Source organism: Palaemon carinicauda, chromosome 10 (assembly GCF_036898095.1).
Source record: "Palaemon carinicauda isolate YSFRI2023 chromosome 10, ASM3689809v2, whole genome shotgun sequence".
NCBI classification, from domain to species: domain Eukaryota; kingdom Metazoa; phylum Arthropoda; class Malacostraca; order Decapoda; family Palaemonidae; genus Palaemon; species Palaemon carinicauda.
In genome coordinates, this window is record NC_090734.1 from 64843843 (window position 1) to 64864411 (window position 20569).

Here is a 20569-nt window from a genome sequence, read left to right on the forward strand (position 1 = left end):
AAACAAGAGAAAGTAGAATCTTTGTAGCGCCAGATCTAACGTTGAGAGAGAGAGAGCAAGATAGGTGCTTAAGGGAAGAATTACAAACAAAGAGACAAAATGGTGAAGATGGATGGTTCATAAAGAAAGGAAAATTGCACAGAAGGGAAAATTTTCGTCGGAACGAGGAAAACACGCAAGAACTTTAAGGAAAGAAGAAGAATATAAACACAAAATTAAAGAAAACTTTAAGATTTACTTGTTGAACATACAATGCTTAACAAAACAAAAACTGATGGAGGTTGAGAAGGAATTAAATAGTAGAAATAAACTTTTTTGCTTGACAGAAACACACCAAAAGTTAGATAGATTAAATTTAAGTAAGGGTGTTATAAAAGTAGAAAATATGAGGAATATGGATGATAAAAAAGGAGGAGGTTTGATGATACTTTATAGAAATAGTGACAGTCTAGAATTGGAAAAGATAGAAACTAATAGTAAAGACCTATTGCATGTTAAGTGTAATGCTTATAAGCATACATTTAGATTATTGTTGGTTTATTTTTCAGCAGGGAATACTGAAGAAGACAAAAGTAGGGATAAAATAATAAAACAGGAATGTGAAAGAATTATTAGAAATCCAAATGAAGAAGAGGCATTGATGATATTAGGGGATTTCAACGGACATGTAGGATTTTTAGGTTACCAGAATTTAGACAGGAACGGGGAAATGATTCTCGATTGGATGAATGACCATGGGTTAGTCCTATTGAATGGAGATTTAAGATGTAAAGGTATATATACATGGGAAAGATTGCAACAAAAAAAGTGTAATAGACTACGTACTAGTAAACGAACAAATGTATAAGCACTTTAGGGAAATGATTATAGACGACGAAAAATTGAATTTTGACATCTCAGATCATAATCTGATCACTATAGAACTGGAATTCATGAGTGAACAGAACAAAAATTTTAATAAAAGAAGGTGGGAGGAAGTAAAATACTTTAGGACAGATGAAAATAGTTTAAGAGAATATACAACAAGAGTAGAGGAAATTGTAAGAGATAGACAAATAGACAGAATAGAAGGAATGGATCTGATAATAAAAGAGGCTGCAGAAGAAAAATTGGCAAGAATATATAAAAGGAAAGTTCTTGATGAAGAAAAGGTACATGAGCAACCCTGGATGAACGATGAAATAAGAAATGGCATAAAGGAAAGGAAGGATTTAAACAGAAAGAAAAGAAATGAATCCAACATCGAAGTAAAAAATGTATTAGAAGAGAGATATGATCAAAAGAAGAGGGAAGTGCAAGAAATGATAAAGAAGGAAATTACTAGATTTGAAAAAAAGGTAACAGAAGAAATAAAAATGGATAAAAATAAAAAACTCTGGGAGAATATTGATAGAATAAGGAACAGACAGAAAGCCCATGGCAAAATTATACAGCTTTATGGAGAACAAGGAAATAGGCTAAATAAGGAAGAAACAAAAGAGGAATTAATCAAGTACTGGAAAACTATATATTGTAAACATGAAAATAGAATAGACTCAGTTTGGAATGAAGAAAAACAGATAGAATATGAAAATGAAATAGCACATCAGGAAGATACAACAAGAATAGATGAATATAATATCCCGGACATACTTAGGGAACACTATGACCTTGTAATGGTGACAAAAGGAAAAATAAAACCAATGAAAAATCCAAAAATCACAACAGAAAAAGTAAAGAATTGCCTGGGAAAATTAAAGGCAAAATAGCGGCAGGACCAGATGGCCTAAAACCCGAATATAAGGCACTAGGAAAAAGCAAAATATGTCTTGAAACTTTACAGAAATGTTATCAAAATGAGTTGGACGAAAAAGAAAAACCAAATATGTGGAAGAAGTCAAGAACAAAGATGATTGAAAAGAAAAGAAGGCCAATGGCAAAAGACTTAAGACCCATAGCTCTATTAAATATTTCTTATAAAATATTCATGATGATGGTGAAAGAGGAAATAGAAAACCACATAAGAACGAATGAAGAAGATAATGAATGTCAAGCAGGATTTACAGGTGGAGGCAGGATAGAGGACAATATCTTTATATTACAGTATTGTGTGGAAGAGAGCTATAGTAACAAGAAACCTCTAATAGTAACTGCGATAGATTTTAGCAAAGCATTTGACTCGGTAAAAAGGGAGGTATTAATAGAAGTTTTAAAAGAATATAAAATTAACACCAAAATCATAAGTGCAATTGCAAATATTTATCAAGGAGATACTACGGGCATTGACTTAGGAGAAGGTATAGAACAAGAAATGGAAGTTACAAGTGGAATTAAACAAGGTTGCACAGGATCAACTTCACTTTTTAAACTGATTACGTATATTATCATGAAGAAAATAGAAGAGGAAGGAAACGGTTTCAGAAATCAGTTAATAAAGATAGAATCATTATTTTTTGCAGATGATGCCTTAATAATTGCACAGGATATACATAATGCTAAGCGTAACATTCAGATATTAGTAGAAACTAGTAAAAAATGTGGGTTGGAAATTAATAAAGATTTACAATATGAAAGGAAAGCCAGATAACATAGAGGGAATCAAAGTAGTAGAAAGTTTGACATACTTAGGAATAAAGCTAGACAATAGTAGGAATATATTTAAAACTCAGAAAAGAGTAATGATAGAAAAGGCACAAAAATTAGCTAATCTAACATATTCAGTTATAGAGAAAAGTTGCAATAAAGTGATGATAGGAAAAACGTTCTGGAAAAGTATTGCTTTACCATCTATTTTGTATGGAACAAATGTTATAAATCTAACAGAAACTGAAATAGAGAAACTACAAAGAATAGAGAATGGGGTATATAGGAAGATTTTAGGTGCCACTAAAAGCACAGCTAATACTGCTCTAAGAGGGGAGATAGGTGCATCTTCTATGAAAACAAGGGTGATGGATGGGAAGCTGCAGTACTTAAATCGTACCCTGAATGGAAAGAAGGACATACTGAAAATAATTATCCAGGATATTCAAGAAAAAGAAGGAAGATGGTGGAAACAACCTGTAAAGTATTTGGAAGAATTAAGTTTAGGTATAAGACAAATAAGAAGAATGAACAAGGCAGAAATAAAAACGGAAACCAGAAAGTGGGATACTGAAAAGTGGAAAGAAGAAATAGAAAGTAAAGTGAGCCTAGAAATATATAGAACGTGGAAGAAAGAAATTAAAGAAGAGTTAATTTATGTCAATACATTTGCTTCAGTGATATTTTTTAGAGCAAGAACTAATACGTTAAAACTAAATATTGTAAATAGACACAATGGAGGGAATGTAAACTGTAATTTTTGTGAAAATGAGGAGGAAGATTTGATACATTTTTTGTTATTTTGCCAGGAATATAGAAAAGAAAGGAATAAAGTAATTGAGCTACAACAACCATACGAGGAAGACCCAAAGAAAATAGTAGGATTATTTTTATTTAGTGAAACAAATATAGAAAAGAAAAAAGAAGTATTAAACACAATGTGGAAGAAAAGACAAAACAGTACAAGAAGATAAGCGTTAGAGGCGCCGTTGTAAAGGCTATGCCTCACCCCGCAACCTGAACCTGAACCTGGACTTTACTCCCAGACCACTATTAGGAGTACTCGCTCACTATACTGTTACTATCTGTATTCATAATCTGTGAAACCAACCGGCTTAAAAGTTAAAGGACCACTAGGTGATCGTTGTACTGTAGATATCATTTAATAGTGGGTTGGTATAAGTCAAGTTTGGGTCATCATGGCAGCTTTAATGAGAACTCGCGTCTTACAGCTCTGTAATATCCTTCGGGAAGGAAAACACATTAACAATCAAGGGAGACTGTATCAGCAACATATTCCCCGTCTTTCCTTTATAAACGTCAGACATATGTCAAAAGGTAATGGTGTTTTTTTTATATAAAATTTAAGTAGCTTAAATCTTCTGATATCACTTATTTATGCATACCTAACGGAACCCTTTCCTAGTCCACTGAAGAACAAATTCCTCTGACATGACCTTCCATTCCTGTCTGGGTAAAATTTTATTTACGGTCGGGGAAACATTTCGGGTAATTTTGTAGTGAATTACAGGGCAATGTAACCTAGGAATTAACTACTTTTTCTTATAGAAAAAATTACGCTCTCTTCAAAAATGACACTCGTTTCCGTCGCAAATGAATAGTTTCAGAAATATATATACATCTATATCCTACGATAATGGGGGACCCCCAGTGGGAACTCTGGGTTTTGGGTGGGGAAAACATACTGGGGAAACGATATATAATTGTTTTCCTATAGTAAATAACGTGAATTAACCGAATTTGATGTTCATTTCAATCGGAAACAAACAGATCAATCAATTCGGATAACTTTGAGTTGCACAGTGTCACTTCTCTTACGAACGAACGATAACATTAGCAACGTTACCAATAATACACAGTGTTACCAACGTTGACGTATGGTACACAGAGTTACCAACGGCACGTTGACATTACTAAAGATAGTAATCATAGATATTTCCATATATTAAATAATTTCTCCATATAAGTTTTACTTAATATATAAAAAGTACAAAAAGGGCACAGAACTTAACAAACCCACCTAACCTAGCCTAGTAGTATGACAGGTCACAAAATAACATTTGATCTACATCGGACGTTGGCAGCACTGGTTACTGTATTTTTTCATGACACAATCTTTGTAACGGCGCCTCCAAAGTTTATCCAGATATACTGTTTTGTATTTTCCTCCGGTTATTATAATTTCAAGAAGGTAATGTATAGAGAAGAAAAGGCTTGTTTTACGTTTATATATCGATTTCCCAGTACTGTATGTTTTCCCCACCCAAAACCCCGAGTTCCCACTGGGGGTCCCCCATTATTGGAGGATATAGATGTATATATATTTCTGAAACTATTAATTTGCGACGGGAACGAGTGTCATTTTCGAAGAGCGTAATTTTTTTTATAAGAAAAAGTAGTTGTTTTCCTAGGTTACATTGCCCTGTAATACACTACAATGAAACCACATTTCGAACAGAAAACATATGTTTTCCTGTAGAAAATATCATGATTTAACCGAATTTGGGAGCCTTTGTATATCAGCGGCCAGTTCCTCGTGTTGATTAAAAATGGACAACTAACCTAAACTTCCCCCCCTAACCTAACCTACAAGCCATGTCTTTACCTACTTACCTAACGGTGGGCTAACGCCCCTCTGCATCCCCCCTTACACTGCCGTATTCTAAGATAGCAATAATGATACATACAGGTGGCCACTATCATACATACACCCTCGTATTTGACCTTCATTTCCATCGCAAACAAACAGGATAACCAGTTGGTCTAACTTCATTCTATTCTACACATAAGTTAGTCGAACTCGTTGTTCTGTTTTGTTCCGATTGAAATGAAGCCAAATTGTTTTACCCTAAATATAATGGTTGGAGCTCTTATATATTAGCAGCCAGTTCCTCACACATTCATTGAAAATGGACATCAACTAACTTATACTTTCCCCCATAACTTAATCTACAAGCTTTTTCCTTATCTACATTACCAACTATGTGTCACACGATCGTACATAGTAACGACATTTCATTTTTTGTATATATATATATATAGGAGGGCTATTGCCCCCCTGTGACCCCCCTACTCTGTCGTATTCTAAGTTAGCCATAATAAAACATACAGGTGGCTGCTATCATACATATACCACATAATGGTTCTTGTTCTGCCGTGGGCTCTCTTCACTCACCGAAAAATAAAATCATCAACCTCCGTAGCCTATGTACTGGCAAGCAGTAATGTTAGTAAATTTTTATTTACTGTCTATAGTCTTATAGGTATATACGGATGGAACAACATTTTGAATAGGAAAAAAATAGTTTTTCCTGTAGTAAATAATGTGCTTTCACTGAATTAGACCCTCGTTTCAACAGCTAATAAACCGACAACCCGTTAGACCATCTAAGAATGAGGATGTTCTCAGATCAGATCAGATTCAGGTTGAGGCTTTGCCTTTGCAACGGTGCCTCTGTGTCTTTTAGTTTTGTGTGTTCCTTATTTTAACTAGTTTTTCTCTTTTCATCCACATTTGTTGTAGTCCACTTTTCTTATTTTCAATATTTTCTTCACAAAAAAGGAATTGTTCCGTAACCGAAATACAAACCACGCTATTTACAAAGGGTATTACTTTTAGCGCAGCTGAAATGACGAGCCAATAGTTTTTAACGAGGGTTAATTACCCCCGCGCTAGTTAGCGGGGGGTGGGGAAGGGTAGCTTGCTACCCCTCCCCCCTCCACACACCGGTGACTTGCTTCACTTCACTTTTGGCTCGGCGGTGATCAGACGTGTCTGTTCATCGCCTTCGTGACAGCCTTTAATTTTCTTCTTTTTCTTTTCAGCTTGTGTGATTGGTTGGAAGTTGACCTTCAGTTATTTTCTTTTATTTAATATGCGTACATGCCCTGGAGTTGCCGGCCGTCCTTGTGGGACTTTCATGTCGGACGTGATTACGGATCCTCACACCCTCTGCCCTCAATGTCGGGGCCGACGGTGCGACCAGGATAACATGTGCCGTGAGTGCAGGGAGTGGTCTGCCTCCCAGTGGGAGAGGTTTGGCCGTCGGCGTAAGAAGTCCAAGAGAGACCGTTCTCCTCCGGGGTTAGCCTTGAAGGAGGAAGGTTCTCGGGACTCTTCTTCCGCCGCCCAAACCTCCTCCGAAGCTCCCCCTCGTCCGCCTCCTAAGGAGAGTCGTCCGAGTGGGAGCGCAGACCCTTGTTCTGTTTCCCTACCTTCGGTGGGGGGAGAGGGCGTCGCCTCCCATAGCGAGGCGGTTCCCCCTCCTCCTCCGGGGGAGGTTATTGATAATAATGCCTTATCCAATGATGATCTTTTACAGATTTGGTCGTCCCTGGGGCTTAAGGGCTTGCCCTCCAGGGTTGCTCTTATTGACCTTGTCTCGTTGGGGGCCGCTGTTAAACAGTCGCCGGTGGTAGCGGAGATAGACCCTCTGTCTATTGTCGACGTAGTGGTGACAGAGGCCTCCGACGTGGCTGGGCCTTCCGACGCAGGTGCTGTTGCTGGTGATGGTGCTCGAGGCTCTCCTCCTCCTTCTGTGCATCCTTCGAAGGGGGAAGTGAGTCCTTCGGTCTCGACTGCTGCCCAGCTTCCTTCTGAGGGAAGTGTTTTGACGGAGACTCCCCTTCGGAGGACCGATGGTCCCGACGATCTCCCCCGAGGCCGCCTCCGCCGTAAGGCTCACCGCCCTCTACGCCACAAGGGCCTCCCTTCTCCTTACAGGGGGACTAAGAGGCGCCTTTTTGGGTCTTTGTCCTCCGGGGGGGGACTCTCCTCGTCAGCCTCAACCGACTGCTCCGCCCTCCTTGAACCTCTCTGCAGACCGCTCACCATCTCCTGCCGGATCTTCGCCTTCTGGAGAACTCGTCACCCGACGGGCAACGGTCCCTTCGGGGCTAAGGGATTCTTCCCTTACGCGAGCAGGGCTAGCGCACAAGCGCTCTCCTGCTCGCCAGCGATTTCCTGCTCGCCAGCGATCTCCTGCTCGCCAGCGATCTCCTGCTCGTCGACGATCTCCTGCTCGCCAAGACTCTCCTGCTCGTCGGCTCTCTCCTGATGTTCGCCCCCCTCGCCAGCGCTCTCCTGCTCGTCAGCTCTCTTCCGAGCGTCAGCGCTCATTTGAGGACCATCGCCCTGCGGTCTCTGACCACCCTTTAGTTCCTGCTGAACTCCCTGCTCACCATCCACCTGGTCCTGTGGCTACGCAACATCGTGCTGCGCGTGTGTCAGAAACACATGTTCGCCAACGCGCCAGCGATCTTCCCGTTCCTGCTCGTGAACGCGCCGCACCACCTGTCCTCTCACAGGACACGCGTCGACCTTCTGCTCGCCAGCGATCACCAGCTCGCCAGTGATCACCTACACATGCTGCTCGCCATCGCACGACCCTGCATGATCGCCCGCTTACGCATGCTGTTCCTCATCGCACTACCCTGAATGATCGCCCTCCTGCGGATGCTGATCACCATCGCACCCTTTCACGCGATCATTCACCTGCGCATGCTGCTCGCCATCGCACAACCCTGCACGATCGCCCGCTTACGCATGCTGCTCCTCATCGCACAACCCTGAACGATCGCCCTCCTGCGGATGCTGATCACCATCGCACCCTTTCACGTGATCATTCACCTGCGCATGCTGCTCGCCATCGCACAACCCTGCACGATCGCCCGCTTACGCATGCTGCTCCTCATCGCACAACCCTGAACGATCGCCCTCCTACGGATGCTGATCACCATCGCACCCTTTCACGCGATCATTCACCCGCGCATGCTGCTCGCCATCGTACAACCCTGCACGATCGCCCGCTTACGCATGCTGCTCCTCATCGCACAACCCTGAACGACCGCCCTCCTGCGGATGCTGATCACCATCGCACCCTATCACGTGATCATTCACCTACACATGCTGCTTGCCATCGCTTACCATCACGCGGTCATTATCGCCAGCGTTCTTCTTCACCTACGCGGCAGCACGATCCCTCGCCGTCGCGCCATCGCTTGCGTTCGTCGCCTCGGACACGTGTTCATTTACCTGCCCACCCTCACGCCCACTCGCCTGCGCGCCCGCGCGATCGCTCGCCTGCGCGACCGCTCGCCTGTGCGCCCGCGCGACCGCTCGCCTGTGCGCCCGCGCGACCGCTCGCCTGTGCGCCCGCGCGACCGCTCGCCTGTGCGCCCGCGCGACCATAGTTCGCGGCGAATTCCACAGCCGGTGGTAGCAGCAGGGACGCGTGCTCCTAGACGGCACTCGGGATCACCTCCATCCAAGCACAGGTTGGTATTGCAGGACAAAGACAGGTCAGTACAGCATTCTTCCCCACCTTCTTTTCAGGCAGGTACCGTCGGGTCCACTCCAAAGGATCGCCCGATCCCTTTCACCTTAGCGAGGTTTTCGGACTCTGTGTCCTTTGAGCAGCAGACTTGGTTTGGTCCGCTGGCACGGGCGTTAGTGAGGGTTATGAAACCAGTACTCGCCGGCCAGGGTAACAAACCAGCGGCTGTCTCTCCTACGCTGAAGAGAAAGAGAGGAGTGGACTTCGTGGTGACTTCCCCCAGGGCGAAGTTGGTTCCCAAGAGGTCGGTCTCGAGGGTCCCCTCTCCTGCACGAGTACTCTCTCCTTCTCCCGTGGACGAGGCCTTTCCGTCCTCAGGTGAGTCCAGTGGGGCGATAGTCTTCCCCTCGGCACCAGGGGGGGAGACTTCGCTTCAGGCAGGAGAATCGTCTCGTGAGGAAGGGGCCCCTCGAACCTCGTTGTTGGGATCTTGTATCCCTCCCAGGAGGGAACCCAAGGATTCCAAGACCATCCCTAAATCCTCTGCAAGGATTCGTCAGGAACCCACGACTACCCAGGGGAATGTCCACGTATCACCCCAGGAAGAGATTCCTGGGGCAGGAGACTTAGCTGCCAGCCCGCAGGGAGGAGAACAGCAAGAGTCCGAACATGCCTTCTGGCAGGTCCTAAGCCTGATAAGGCAACTTAACAGTCTTACGGATCCAGTCATCCCCCCCCGTGAAGGCAAAGACACGATTCTGGATGAAGTGTTTGACGTTCGGAAGGCCCCTAAGACCAGTGCAGCTCTGCCCTGGTCTCGGGGGCTGAAGAGTGCCAGAGCTAGGGGCAATGCTCAGCTCGCACTTCTTGCCTCCTCCAGTCGTTCCACTGCCGGGAACAAACTCATCCCTCCTCCTCGCCTTCAGCAGAGGAGGTATTTCGAGATCCTGGGTGAGCACAACCTCGCTCTTCCTCTCCATCACTCTGTGGAGGAGCTGGCGAAGGGAGTTCCCTTGGAGAAACTCTCTGCCCGGCAGGTGTCGTTCTCGGCGGCAGAGATCCTTAACCACGAGAAGGTCGCTAAGTGTGACATGCAGGCCACTTCGTGGCTGGACTTCTGGTTAGGATCTCTGGGCATCCTATTGCGATCGGAGGACTTGTCCAAGGAGACCAATAGGAAGGCCCTAGAGACCTTCTTGCTCTCGGGCACCCGCTCCATCGAGTTTTTGGCGCACCAGGTTACCACCCTGTGGGCCAACTCGGTGTTGAAGCGTCGCGATGCTGTGTCCGAGAGATTCCATCCGAAGGTCCCCGCCGTAGATGTGTGTAGGCTCCGACATGCCTCCCTCCTGGGGGAGAGCCTGTTTGAGCCTCAAGACTTGGAGCGAACGGCTGAGAGGTGGAGGAAATCCAGCACGGACTCCCTCCTCCACAGGGCCCTTACAACTCGGCCCTATAAGCCTCCAGCCCCGCCACAACAGCAGCAACAGCCTCGTAAGGCTCCCAAACAGGCACCGGCAGCTAAGAAAGTGGTGTCTAAGCCCCAGCCCTTTCCAGCCAAGGTCAAGAGGGGTGGTAAGTCCTCCAGGGGAGGCAAGACTTCTAGGGGTGGCAGCCGCGGCCGCAAGCCCTAGGGGTGGCAGTCCCCCTGCATGTCCACCTGTGGGGGGATGCCAGGTGGCAACATCACGGGGCCGATGCTTGGACGGTCTCAGTGATCGGCCAAGGTTATCGCGTCCCGTTCACGTCATCTCAACCTCCCCTGACAGCGAATCCAGTGTCGTTGAGCTCCTATGCCATGGGATCGGCAAAGGGGCTGGCCCTTCAGGCCGAAGTCGAGACCATGTTCGAGAAGGGTGCTCTCCAGGAGGTCGTGGACGGCTCTCCAGGCTTCTTCAGTCGACTCTTTCTTGTAAAGAAGGCTACTGGAGGCTGGAGACCCGTCATCGATCTCTCGGCTCTGAACAGGTTTGTCAAACAAACCCGGTTCAGCATGGAGACAGCAGACACGGTCAGACTTGCGGTGAGACCACAAGACTTCATGTGTACACTGGATCTAAAGGATGCGTACTTCCAGATCCCAATCCATCCGTCTTCCAGGAAGTACCTGAGATTCTGCCTAGACAACAAGATCTACCAGTTCAAGGTGCTGTGTTTCGGTCTCTCCACAGCTCCTCAGGTGTTCACCAGAGTGTTCACCCTGATTTCGACTTGGGCGCACAGGAACGGCATTCGTCTCCTTCGTTACCTAGACGATTGGCTGATCCTAGCAGACTCGGAGTCGACCCTTCTTCAACACCGAGACAGGCTTCTAGATCTGGGGATCGTGGTAAACCTCGAGAAGTCCTCTCTGCAGCCGTCCCAACGACTGGTTTATCTAGGCATGCTAATAGACACCAATCTCCACAAAGCCTTTCCATCGGACGACCGGATAGCAAGGCTGAGGAGGGTGGCGGAACCTTTCCTCAGGCGAAAAGAACTCCCCACCCAATCGTGGTTGCGTCTCTTAGGCCACCTATCCTCCCTGGCCCGTCTGGTTCCAAACAGCCGCCTCAGGATGAGATCCCTTCAATGGCGGCTCAAGTCCCGGTGGAATCAAGGATTCGATTCCCCGGACATTCTGATCCCAATGGGGTCTCTGGAACAGACGGACTTGCGGTGATGGCTGGCCGACGAGAACCTGCGAAAGGGAGTGAGTCTTCTCGTCCTCCCCCCGGAATTGACTCTGTTTTCGGACGCGTCAAAAGAAGGGTGGGGGGCGCACGTTCTGAACCAGAGGGCCTCAGGGCTTTGGTCAGAATCAGAAAAGTGCCTACACATCAACCTGCTAGAATTGAAGACCGTCTTTCTGGCCCTTCAACAGTTCCAACGGTTCCTGGTGGGTCACTCCGTGGTGGTGATGAGCGACAACACCACGGTAGTGGCTTATATCAACAAGCAGGGAGGCACTTTTTCGCAACAGCTATCCCATCTTGCAGTAGAGACTCTGAGGTGGACCGAAACCCACTCGATAACACTATCAGCTCGCTTCATTCCTGGCAAGAGGAATGTGCTCGCCGACAGTCTGAGCAGGGCTTCGTAGATAGTAGTACCGAGTGGTCTTTGGATCCTCAGATAGCCAACAAAGTCCTGACTTTGTGGGGTTCCCCGACGGTGGACTTGTTTGCGACATCCTTGAACTTCAAGCTGCCCCTGTACTACTCACCAGTCCCGGACCCCAAGGCACTCTGGCAAGATGCTTTCCAGCAACGGTGGGACAACATCGACGTGTACGCCTTCCCACCATTCTGTCTGATGAGAAGGGTGCTCAACAGGACCAGACTATCGGTCAACTGTTCCATGACTCTAGTAGCTCCGCTATGGCATCACGCGGAATGGTTTCCGGACCTTCTGCAACTCCTGACAGAACTCCCAAGGGAGCTTCCTCCACGACACGAGCTTCTCAGACAACCCCACTCCGGTGTCCCTCACAGGGCCGTAGCCTCGCTTCGGCTTCACGCCTGGAGACTATCCAGCGTCTCCTCGCGGAGAGAGGCTTTTCGCAACAGGTTGCGGAGAGAATGTCTCGGCACCTGCGAAGGTCCTCTGAGGGAGTCTACCAAGCAAAGTGGAGAGTCTTTTGTGGTTGGTGTCGTGGAAGGGGTATCTCTCCACTCGATGCCACTATTCCAGCAATAGCGGACTTCCTTGTGTATCTGCGAGAAGAAATGCGCCTTTCTGTCTCGGCAGTGAAAGGCTATCGCTCAGCCTTAAGCTTGGCCTTCAGATTGAAGGGCGTGGATATTTCTTCATCGCTAGAACTCTCTTTACTCATACGTAGCTATGAGCTTACCTGCCCCCAGTCGGAAGTGAGACCCCCTCCTTGGAACGTGGTTCGAGTCCTCAGGTCTCTCAAGAGACCTCCCTTCGAGCCATTACGCCAGGCCTCCGATCGCCACCTGTCTTGGAAGACGGCTTTCCTACTCGCCTTGGCCTTGGCCAAGCGAGTTAGTGAACTTCATGGTCTCTCGTACGACATCGCCCATTCAAGGGGATGGGGGGAGGTAACGTTCAGGTTCGTCCCTGAGTTTGTGGCCAAGACTCAGAATCCTGGAGTGCCGGATCCTCGGTTCGAATCTTTCAGGATCGCGAGTCTCCGTTCTGTAACAAACGACCCAGACCAGCTGCTACTATGCCCAGTGAGGTGTCTGAGGTACTACTTGAAGAGAACGGCTGCAGTCCGTCCTCATGTGCGAGCTTTGTTTGTGAGCACAGGCAGGACAAAGAGGAGGGTCACCAGGAACACCATCTCTGCTTGGATTCGAAGGGTTATCCACCATGCCCTGAATCCTGACCCTCCTCCGTCACGTCGCCCTCGGGCCCACGATGTCAGGGGTATTGCTACATCCCTGGCCTTCAAGAGAAACTTCTCTGTGACGCAGGTACTTCAAGCTGGGGTCTGGAAGCGTCAAACGACCTTCACTGCCCACTACCTGCAAGACGTGACCCACAGGAGCCTCGATACGTTCTCTATCGGCCCTGTGGTGGCTGCACAACAGCTGGTCTAACCTCAGGCTCCTTTTTGGACAAGTAGCAGTAGGTTGAGGGCGTTGTTACCCGGTCTTAGTCTGTGTGAATGGAAGAGTATGTCTGACCCTTACTTCTTTCTTCATTCTCCCCTCTCTTGGGGAAGCAGCATCCTGGTCCTCGCATAGCTGACCTCGACCTCTGCAGGTAACCCATGCTTCTTTGTGCTCCTAGTATTAAGCTTAATACTGTTGCGTCTCCCATACCCTGACGAGGTGGTATTTGGAACGTCCTATCCTAGAATTCCTATCTGAAGGTCTCAAGGTCAACTTCATAGGACGAGTCACACTCTCCTCCTCACACTACTTATGTAGGCCACTTGTTCCTAGCGATGCTAGGAACCTATGAGGTACAGGGGCTCCCTCTCTCTAGTGCTGCTCACTGAGGGATCGAGCCCCCGGGCAAGCCGAAGTCAGTAAGGCTGGGGACTTTCCACCCTTCCTAAGGTGTAAGTCACCCTTTGTAAATAGCGTGGTTTGTATTTCGGTTACGGAACAAATGACAAATTCGAAGATAATTTGTATTTTTCCTAACCATACAAACCTTAGCTATTTACACATATGTGCCCGCCATCCCTGACCCCCAAGTCAAGTCCTACCTCTAAGTGAAGTGAAGCAAGTCACCGGTGTGTGGAGGGGGGAGGGGTAGCAAGCTACCCTTCCCCACCCCCCGCTAACTAGCTCGGGGGTAATTAACCCTCGTTAAAAACTATTGGCTCGTCATTTCAGCTGCGTTTAAAGTAATACCCTTTGTAAATAGCTAAGGTTTGTATGGTTAGGAAAAATACAAATTATCTTCGAATTTGTCATTTTTGCAACTGTTTGTGCACTATCTTCTTTGTATGGTTGTTGGAGCTCAATTGCTTTTATTCCTATATCACTAAACTGTGGCCAATGTAACATGAAGTGGTTAGTATTTTCTTCTACATCACAGAATACACAGTTGTTCCGTAACTGGAATACAAACCACGCTATTTAATAGGGGTATTACTTTCGGTGCAGCTGAAATGTCGAGCCATTAAAATTTAACGAGGGTTTATTACCCACACCGCTAGTTAGCGGGGGTACGGGAGGATAGCTTGCTACCCCCCCCCCCCCCTTCACATACACCTGTGCTTGAGCACTTTTACTTTTGGCTCGGAGCGAGAACGGTTGTTTCCTCTCTCTCTCCTCGCCTATTTTGGACTGCCATTAATTTTTGTCTTTTTACTTACTTTTTCTTATACAGTGATACCTCTGGATACGAAAGTTTCTGCTTACGAAAAATTCAGGATGCGAAAAGTGATTCGAAGATTTTTATGCCCCAGGATACGGATAAAATTTCAGGATACGAAAACCTTACGAGATCCCAACTCTTCGCCGAGAGTAATTTTAAAAAGCGCGCGCCGCCAGACTTTGAACTTGGGTAGACTCACTTACAGCCTCCCGCTCACCCATTGGTTATCTCCCTACTCAGACGCTAGCTGACGCCATAAGATCCTGCTTTCCTATTGGTCGGCAACTATCCCAGCTTGCCTACGCACGGGCGTTCATCTCTCTCTCTCTTTTCGTTCCGACCGCGGTATCATTAACAGACATTGTGTTGTGTGCTTTCGCTTGTTTGACTTTGTGTTAATATACAGTACATTCGTACGCCACGTGTTATCGTTAATAAACTTTCGTTACTGTGCACTGTACTGTATTAGTGTTTACTATACATAGACTGTATATAACGTTACGTAGTGTATTATATTACGTATTACTGAAGCCATGGGTCCCAAGAATGTTGCCGAAGGAAAGAAGAAGAAGACGATGCTCTCGATGGAGACGAAACTTGAAATCGTTAAAAAGTACGAGTCTGGCATGCGTTTAAGTGCGATCGCCAAGGAGTATGGCCGGAATCCGTCTACGATAGGCACCATCCTGAAGCAGAAGGCGGCCATCAAAGCAGCAACACCTTCTAAGGGCGTCACTATTTTCTCCAACAAGAGAACGCACGTGCATGACGAGATGGAGAGGCTGCTTCTTGTGTGGATCAAGGACAAAGAGATCTCAGGAGACACCATCACTGAGACTACAATTTGCCAGAAGGCCTCCGCCATTTTCGGTGATCTCGTGCGTGCTCAGGCCGAAGAAGGAGCAGGAGAAGGAACATCCCAGCAGGAACCCCCAGAGTTTAAGGCTTCTCGTGGGTGGTTTGAGAAGTTCAAGAAAAGGACTGGCATCCATTCAGTGGTACGGCATGGGGAGGCAGCCAGCTCGGACACGAAGGCTGCCGAAGCCTTTGTTAAAACGTTCGAGCAGTTGACTCTGCAGGAAGGCTACACTTCGCAGCAAGTTTTCAATTGCGACGAAACTGGGCTTTTCTGGAAGAAAATGCCTCGTCGGACATTCATCACGGCGGAGGAGAAGAGGCTACCCGGACATAAGCCTATGAAGGACAGGCTTACCCTTGCTTTTTGTGCAAACGCCAGTGGGGACTGCAAGATAAAGCCCCTGCTGGTGTACCATTCAGAAAATCCCCGAGCCTTCAAAGCCCACAAAGTTATTAAGGAGAACCTTCCCGTGATGTGGAAGGCGAATGCAAAAGCCTGGGTAACGAGGCAACTGTTCATTGATTGGGTGAATGTCTGCTTCGGTCCGACTGTCCGAAAATATTTGGAAGAAAAGCGCCTCCCTATGAAATGTCTGCTGGTGTTGGACAATGCTCCAGCTCACCCTCCTGGCCTCGAGGAATATCTTCTGGCATAGTATTCCTTCATAAAGGTCCTGTATCTACCGCCTAACACCACCCCTCTCCTCCAGCCCATGGACCAGCAAGTTATTTCTAATTTTAAAAAATTGTACACGAAGCATCTCTTCAAGAGATGTTTCCAAGTCACAGAGAGTACAAACCTCACTCTGCGTGAATTTTGGAAAGATCACTTCAACATCGTGATATGCCTCAAACTCATCGATCTCGCTTGGCAGGAAGTTTCGAGGCGTACCCTAAACTCATCTTGGAGGAAGCTGTGGCCCGATGCTGTCTCTGCACGAGACTTCGAGGGGTTCGGGAAGCCTGGAGGAGAAGCCGAGATCGTTGACGATCCTGAACCAATTCAGCAGTCTGAGGTGGCTGACATCGTACATCTTGGTACGTCCATGGGGCTGGAAGTTAGCGCGGAAGATATCGATGAACTTATCGAGGAGCACCACGAGGAGTTGACGACGGACGACTTGAAGGAGTTGGAGACGATGCAAGTGAGTGATGTTCAAGAGCAGTTCTCTAGCGGTGATGAGGAGGATGTTGCACCTTTGAAAACGGCAGACATTAAGGAAATTCTTGCATGTTTCCATAAAATGGCAGACTTCGTCGAAAAGGAACATCCAGAAAAAGTTTATACCAACCGTGCGCTTCAACACTGCAATGACGTTTGCCTAACGCATTTTAGAAATGTGTTGAAAAGTAGGCAGAAACAAGCTTCAATGGATAGTTTCTTATTAAAGAGGCCAGCGGTATTGGTAGGCCAAGACGAAGGTGAAAGTAAAGAAAAGAAACAGAAAAAAAAAGAGATGAAGAAGTAGAAGGTGAAAGTAAAGAAAAGAAACAGAAAAAAGAAAGTGATGAAGAAGTAGAAGAGATTTAGAAAATAAGAAAAACGTAAAGTTATAAAAAGGCAAAAAAAAAAAAAATTCAATTTTAAGTTTTATGTTACCGTTAAGTGTTAAAGTAATTTTTTCTTTCATTATATAGTTTTCCATACGTAATGTTAAGTGTTAATTATTTCTGCCATTTTTTTTATTTTGTAAAGTTTAAGTGTTAATGTGTTAAGTGTGTAAATTACTGTACGTAGTCTGTCACTTGTTACGTTTTCTGCCTTATGCCATCCTCCTCTGCCGCGACTTCGCTATCGGACATCGTCTCACTCAAAAGGTAAGTTTCAACTTTTTTGTTACACTAATTAACTGTAACCTTTTTTTCAGAGTGTACAGGTACAGTATCAATCATTAATTTAGGTGTACGTACAGGTACAGTAACAATACACCTTCACTGATCTAAATGCTTTACGTACATACAGTACCGTAACTTTTATACAGTATCGTACCGTAGTAAAGAAAACGGACCGTTTTCTTTGGGCTTGGGGGGGATAACTTGGCTATAACTACGTACTGTACATTATTGAATAATCTCATAGTGGTTTCTGGAATGGATTAGGCTGTTTTTAACGGTTGTGTTAATTATTGAATGATAGAAATGGCTGCAATGCATGTTTATTACTACAGTTTAGCGTGTTTATGAAAGAAAAGGTGACTTTTTATAAGGCTTGGAACGGATTAGGCTATTTACATGTAAAACGCGACTCAGGATACGAAAACATCAGGATACGAAACCGCATCCTGAACGGATTAATTTCGTATCCTGAGGCATCACTGTACTTGTAAATACAGTGATACCTCGGTAGTCGAACGACTCTATACTCGAACAATTCGGAGTTCGACCAAAATTTTCGAGAAATTTTTGCTGCGGTGCTCGACCAAAAATTCGGTACTCGACCAGCCGAACACGTGACGACCGCATGGGCTTTGTGATGATCGCGCCATCTCGGCCACTCTCGCTTGTTCGGGAAGCATCAGTTCTCTCGAGAGCGTCACTCAGACAACGCGCGATCAGCATTCGTTGTGATTTAGTGATTTTCAGTGCTTTTAATTGCTTTTTTAGCTTTCATAATGAGTCCCAAGAAAGTAATGAGTGTTAAGGGGAAGGAGAAGAGGAAAACAGTGCGAACAACGATCGAGTTGAAGAAGGAAATTATAGCGAAATATGAGAATGGTGTACGAGTGTCCGATTTAGCGGTAGAATACGGAATGGCGAAGTCGACCATTTCTACGTTTTTAAAGCATAAAGAAATGATTAAGAAGGCGAATGTTGCAACGGGAGTTACGGCGGTAACTAAGCAAAGGCCACAAGTGATTGAGGAGATGGAAAAGTTGCTTTTAATATTTATTAAAGAAAAACAGTTGGCCGGGGAAAGTGTTAGTGAAGCGTTCATTTGTGAAAAAGCGTTGCATATCTATGAAGAATTAGTGAAGAAAAGTCCGAGTACCAGTGAAAGTGATTCATTTACATTTAAAGCGAGCAGGGGTTGGTTTGAAAAGTTTCGTAATAGAACAGGTATTCATCGTGTTACTAGGCATGGGGAGGCAGCTAGTTCGGATCAAATTGCAGCCGATAAATACGTGGGGGAATTCGATCGGTACATAAATGAACAAAATTTGATCGCACAACAAGTCTTTAATTGTGATGAGACTGGGTTATTTTGGAAGAAAATGCCAGCCAATACGTACATTACCAAGGACGAGACGAAGATGCCAGGTCACAAGCCAATGAAAGATAGGCTAACATTGTTGCTGTGTGCAAATGCAAGTGGCGATTGCAAGATCAAACCCTTGTTAGTGTACCACTCGGACAACCCCCGGGTGTTCAAACGAAATAATATTTGTAAAAGTGCACTACCAGTTATGTGGCGCTCGAACACTAAATCTTGGGTCACAAGACAATTCTTTACTGAGTGGATAAACGAAGTGTTTGCCCCCCAGGTTAAGGCTTACCTCATTGAAAAGAGCTTGCCAATGAAATGTCTTCTGGTTATGGACAATGCTCCTGCACATCCTCCAGGTCTCGAGGATGACTTGAAAGAAGAATACAGCTTTATCAAAATCAAATTCTTGCCCCCCAATACTACTCCCATACTCCAGCCCATGGACCAACAGGTCATTTCAAACTTCAAAAAACTCTATACCAAGGCCCTTTTCAGAAAGTGTTTTGAAGTGACCAGTGACACGAAGTTGACCCTAAAGGAATTCTGGAAGGAACACTTCAGCATCCTCAACTCTGTTAACATGATTGACCAAGCTTGGCGAGGTGTGACCTATAGGACATTGAACTCTGCCTGGCGTAAGCTGTGGCCATCATGTGTCACAGAGAGGGAGTTTGAAGGTTTCCAACCAGAGGCGGGTCCAAGCACTGCTACCCCTGTAATTTCTGATGACACTGATGTCGTTGAGGAAATTGTTGTCATGGGCAGGAGTTTGGGGCTTGAGGTCGACAAGGATGATATTGATGAGCTTGTAGAAAGCCATTCTACCGAGTTGACTGTGGAGGAATTGTTGCACCTGCAACAACAACAGCAGCAGGATCTGATTGTGGAGCAGGAATCTTCAGAAGAGGATGAGGTAAGGGAGGATGTTCCAAGTTCTCTCATCAATGAAATTTGTTCCAAGTGGGCAGATGTGCAGGCTTTTGCTGAAAAATACCACCCAGAAATTGCAGTAGCAAACCGGGCAGTGCATATGTTTAATGATAGTGTCATGTATCATTTTCGAAGAATACTGCAGAGGAGGAAGAAACAATTAACAATAGACCAGTTTTTCACAAAAGAAAAGAAAGCTGCTACATCAAAGCCTGTTTCTCCTCCAAAGAAGAGACAAAGAAGAGAAGAAACCCCTGAAATAGATCTGCCCACCCTTTCATTGGAGAGAGAAACAACTCCTGAAGGAGAACTACCCCGCCACATCATGGAAGGGGACTCTCCTTCCAAGCAGTAACCTCCCCCTTCCATCCTCTCCACATCCATCCCTGTATGCCATCGAACCGCTGCTCAAAGGTATGTTCACTACAGTACAGAAAATGGTTTAAAATTGTTTTATTTTAGTACAGTAAATGGTTTAAAATTGTTTTATAGGATTTTCTGACCAATTTCATACACATTTAGATAATTATTGTTGTTTAGGTACACGTTTTATTAATATTTTGGGCCTGTTCGAGTGCTTGGGAACGGAATAGAATATATACCATTATTTCTTATGGGGAAAAAAAATTCGGTACTCGAACAAATCGGAGGTCGAACACGGATCTCGAACGGATTATGGTCGAGTACCGAGGTATCACTGTATATATATAAACATTCTTAATGTTTATGTATATATGTGTATAGAAATGTAGTTAGTTTTCTTTTCAGTGTTTGTGCTGTGTGTGTGATATATGAAAACGACACTTGCGTAGTAGCAAGGCCAGCACAGTTCCACTTCGTGGGGAACGGCCTCTCCCTCTCTGGTCCATCGGTATATATCCGTTAACTCAGCCGCCGCAGGGGAATCGTCATTGCCTGGACCCTCTTCATTCAACTA

General features: G+C 45.7%; 1 protein-coding gene across 1 annotated transcript in view; it reads left to right on the forward strand.

Moving 5' to 3' along the window:
- The first annotated feature begins 3586 nt into the window (after positions 1-3586).
- LOC137648621 (enoyl-CoA hydratase, mitochondrial-like) overlaps positions 3587-20569 on the forward strand; it is a 237554-nt gene continuing 220571 nt past the window's right edge. Inside the window, exon 1 of the mRNA XM_068381560.1 lies at positions 3587-3900. Coding sequence (XP_068237661.1) covers positions 3762-3900 — 139 coding nt within the window. The 5' untranslated portion in view covers positions 3587-3761. The remainder of the gene's footprint in view (positions 3901-20569) is intronic.